The sequence below is a fragment of the Dendrobium catenatum genome, unplaced genomic scaffold (assembly GCF_001605985.2).
Source record: "Dendrobium catenatum unplaced genomic scaffold, ASM160598v2 fragScaff_scaffold_133, whole genome shotgun sequence".
NCBI lineage: Eukaryota > Viridiplantae > Streptophyta > Magnoliopsida > Asparagales > Orchidaceae > Dendrobium > Dendrobium catenatum.
The window spans coordinates 9,065,981-9,069,831 of record NW_021318595.1 but is presented as its reverse complement, the minus strand read 5'-3'; the positions used below and the strand labels follow the sequence as shown (position 1 = coordinate 9,069,831).

At 38.5% G+C, this 3,851-nt stretch overlaps 1 protein-coding gene across 1 annotated transcript; it reads left to right on the top strand.

Annotated features, from left to right (window-relative positions):
* The first annotated feature begins 1,783 nt into the window (after positions 1-1,783).
* On the top strand, positions 1,784-3,510 carry LOC110108634 (patellin-6). Its single transcript, XM_020839355.2, has 4 exons — positions 1,784-2,549; positions 2,643-2,767; positions 2,859-3,000; positions 3,097-3,510. Exons 1-4 carry the CDS (start codon positions 1,854-1,856, stop codon positions 3,355-3,357), a joined length of 1,224 nt encoding a protein of 407 aa, XP_020695014.1. The 5' UTR covers positions 1,784-1,853; the 3' UTR covers positions 3,358-3,510.
* The last annotated feature ends 341 nt before the right edge of the window (positions 3,511-3,851 follow it).

Genomic DNA, 3,851 nt, shown 5'->3' with positions numbered 1-3,851 from the left:
GTGGTAGGTATATTTAGATTAAAATATATTAATTTTTTATTTTTAGTGCATAGCGTCACTATGCTCTAGACCTAGCACTACATGTAAAATAACATTATGTCGCATCACCACCTCAGCATGGCTATACTAAATTAATTTATAAAATTCTAGAGAGCTCAGTGCTGAGGTGGTGCTTTCTCGATGCTCACAGCACCCCAACGCTCGCAAGCACCTCACTGTAGTGCTCCAGCTCAATTTTTCATATTTTAATTTTAAACTTATTTTCAGGTTATTACAATCTAACCAACTTAGAAATAAATTGTACTTTATATTTTTAATTACATATTAACAAGATATAAAATAGAATTAGTCATTGGTTACTCATTAATCCAATCACATATGCATATAATAATCAACAAGATACCATATTACGTAATGCATTTCAATGCCAAATAATAAAATTTCACATAATGTGTGGAATAGAAAATTCATACTAGTGGAACTATCAAGCACTTTTGACCTCTCTTATCAGAGTTAAGGTTCAATCCCATACCACTCACAATTGCTTAGTTAGTCTAATCAAAGCCATGTCAATATCCAGGTCACGAGCAATGCATCATCTTATGCCCAAAAGCTACCAAACCTGAAACACTACCTTATAACTCTTGATCATTGTCCTATATGTCATCTTGCACTCCAAACATATGAGAGAGGCTTTTAATAGATATTTTCATGATCTTTTTCTTACTAACGTCACTCGTTTTCTTGATGGGTGGAGGTTTCTATTCAGAAGATCTTTGTTTAGACTACATGGACAATTTTTCACTAAGCATTTATGTAATCATATCCAAGGGCGGAGCCATGAATTTTTTCATGTCAGGGCACAAATCATTGAATTAAAAAAACCCTCAACCTCTTTCATCTGAGCTTAGGACCGGCATTGGCGGTTTAATTTTTTTTAATCACTAGATTCATTATAAAAAGATAGAATATACGATAAAAAAAACTTATAATTGAAAACATTAAATCTTGATATTCTTCTTACATATTATAATTTCTCCCACCGTGTTTTCTTTTGAAATACCTTTCAATATTTAATTTGAATGAAAGAAAACATAAACGTTTCATATTAACAAAATCACTATAATAAATTATGATCACTACTCACTACATAAATTAACAAATATAAATATATTATTATTTATCAAATATTTTTTGATAATGATCTTCGTCACAAATGACTTGTCACATCAATCAAAATTATTTTATTCAATTTTTAATATAAAATATAAATTAAATTTAATCAATTATAATTTAATCAATTAGGTACATTTTTTAAATTTAATTAAATGTTAAACATTATAATTTTAAAATTATTTAATTTATTATATATTTTCGAAATCACTAATTTATTATAATTTATAATTACAAGAAAACGAAAATCTATTTTCTGTATTTAAGAATATGTCTAAATTTTTAATATATTTTTACCCTTTTTCTTATTTACTTTTAATCACAATTATTATTTTTTCTTTAATTACGTTTCTTTTCACCAAAATTGCCTTCCTAAGATTTGAATTTAAACGATAAGGCCTCGGTCTTTTACCTTCGCCCGATGCCAATATCTGGACCAACGGTGCTTCCGCTGAAACAGGCACCTGCCAGATGCCCAGTGGTCATACGAAACAACAAAACGATCAAGTGACTGACGATCCTCTATCTTCGAACATGGACGGTTGCGATGGAGAACTACGGGCGACGAAAACGAAGCCCCAATAGATTATAAAGCTCATCAAACGTCCGCTGCCCTGCTTCCGTTCCCACAACCCGAGTTGCGAGAATTTCGCTCTTTTCCTGTAGACGAACCGGAAGCCATGGAACAATCACCGGCGGCGCAGAGGCCGACGAAGAGGAGCCTGATGAGCTCGCTGAAGGAGGCGGCGAGCACGACCCTTGGCCGATCATCATCCTTCAAGGAAGACTCTTACCTCACTTCCCATCTCAAACCTGCAGAGATCAAAGCTCTTGAAGATCTGAAGAAAATGCTGTCGTCATCCTCTTCGGCGCCACCGTCTATGTGGGGAATCCCTTTACTAGGCGGTGACGAGCGCGCCGACGTGGTCTTACTCAAGTTCCTTCGAGCGCGGGACTTCGGCGTTGCACAGACGCATGCAATGCTGATGCGGTGTGCCGAGTGGAGATCAGAGTTTGGAGCGGACGAAGTGGTCGAGGAAGAGCTAGGCTTCAAGGAGCTCGAAGGCGTTGTTGCGTACATGCACGGCTGGGACCGCGCTGGCCATCCTGTATGCTATAATGCCTATGGCGTCTTCAAGGACAGGGAGATGTACGATCGCATCTTTGGAGACGAGGAAAAGCTTAAACGCTTCCTCCGATGGCGTGTTCAGGTCATGGAGCGCGGTGTAGGCCTTCTCCAGCTCAAGCCTGGTGGCATCAACTCCATCATTCAGGTCACCGATCTCAAAGACATGCCTAAGCGCGAGCTCCGCGTTGCTTCGAACCAGATCCTCTCTTTGTTTCAGGACAACTACCCGGAAATGGTCGCCCGCAAGGTTAGATTCAGCCCTTTGTTATGTTTTCGCAGAATGCAGCATTTGGGACTTTTGTTTCGTTGTTGGTGTACTGCTGATTGGTGATCCTTGCAGGTTTTCATAAACGTGCCGTGGTATTTTAGCATTCTGTACTCTATGATTAGTCCTTTTCTCACTGAGAGGACCAAGAGCAAGTTCGTCATCGCCAAAGGAGGCAATGTAGCTGAGACCCTGTACAAGTAATTACCCATCTGTTTCCTTTCTCAGCATGTTTTTTTTTTCTATATAATATCTCGATTTTAACACTTGTTCCATACGATCTATATTCAGATTCATCAGGCCAGAGTTCGTTCCAGTACAGTATGGAGGTCTAAGCCGACCAGGTGATCTCGAAAATGGGCCGCCAAAGCCTGCTTCCGAGTTCACAATCAAAGGCGGAGAGAAGGTTAACCTGGAAATCGACGGCATTGAGGTAAAATCTCTCCCCTTGTTTCTACATCCCTCCATTTTATAACTGCACGCAAAATGTTCGACCAAGTACTCCACTTATTTGTTGATGTTATTAAAGTCTGGAGCGACTATAACGTGGGATATAGTTGTTGGCGGTTGGGATGTGGGCTACGCGGCGGAGTATGTGCCGAGCGCGGAGGGCAGCTACACGATTGCGGTGGAGAAACCACGGCGGATTCCAGCGACGGCGGAGGAACCGGTTCACAATGTTTTCACGGCCAGGGAGGCCGGAAAGATGGTTCTTTCCATCGATAACACCAGCTCCCGGCGGCGGAAAGTTGCGGCTTACCGCTACTTCGTCCGCAAACCAACGGTTTAGTTCTTGAAAATGGTTAATAAGAAGAGATGGTGATTTAGCTTTCTTTTTTATGTGAAATATTAGTGATGTAATCCCTTTTTTATCTTCTGGATTGGCTTTGAAAGAGTGGATTAGGTTTTTGGATTATAATGAAAATTGCTTGTTTTGCTCTAAGTTCTTTTTTGTTTAACCCTCTTGATGGGTCGTGTAGCTGTTAATCGTTCAAATTTTAATGCTGATCGTGATTATAATTCTTTTGGAACTTGGAAGGGAAAAATTACTCCCTTGTTTTTTTTTTTAAAAACAAAACTCAGTTTAAAGAGATTATTAGGTGTGGTGTCCGGTCATGGAGTAGCATAGAAATTCTGTGTATTTATTGAGTGGAGTCCGGTCATAGAGTTGCATCACAGTCCGGTCATTTGTTGAATATTTATTGATAATTAAATTGATAATAAATATTCATCAAATATATAATAAATATTTACTTAATAAATAATTAATAAATATGTAATAAT

Excerpts from the sequence above, each read along its gene's own strand:
- LOC110108634 (XM_020839355.2), top strand. The coding sequence starts at position 1,854 with ATGGAACAATCACCGGCGGCGCAGAGGCCGACGAAGAGGAGCCTGATG. Across the intron at positions 2,550-2,642 it reads CGGAAATGGTCGCCCGCAAG|GTTTTCATAAACGTGCCGTG; the intron begins GTTAGATTCAGC and ends TGATCCTTGCAG. Across the intron at positions 2,768-2,858 it reads GTAGCTGAGACCCTGTACAA|ATTCATCAGGCCAGAGTTCG; the intron begins GTAATTACCCAT and ends ATCTATATTCAG.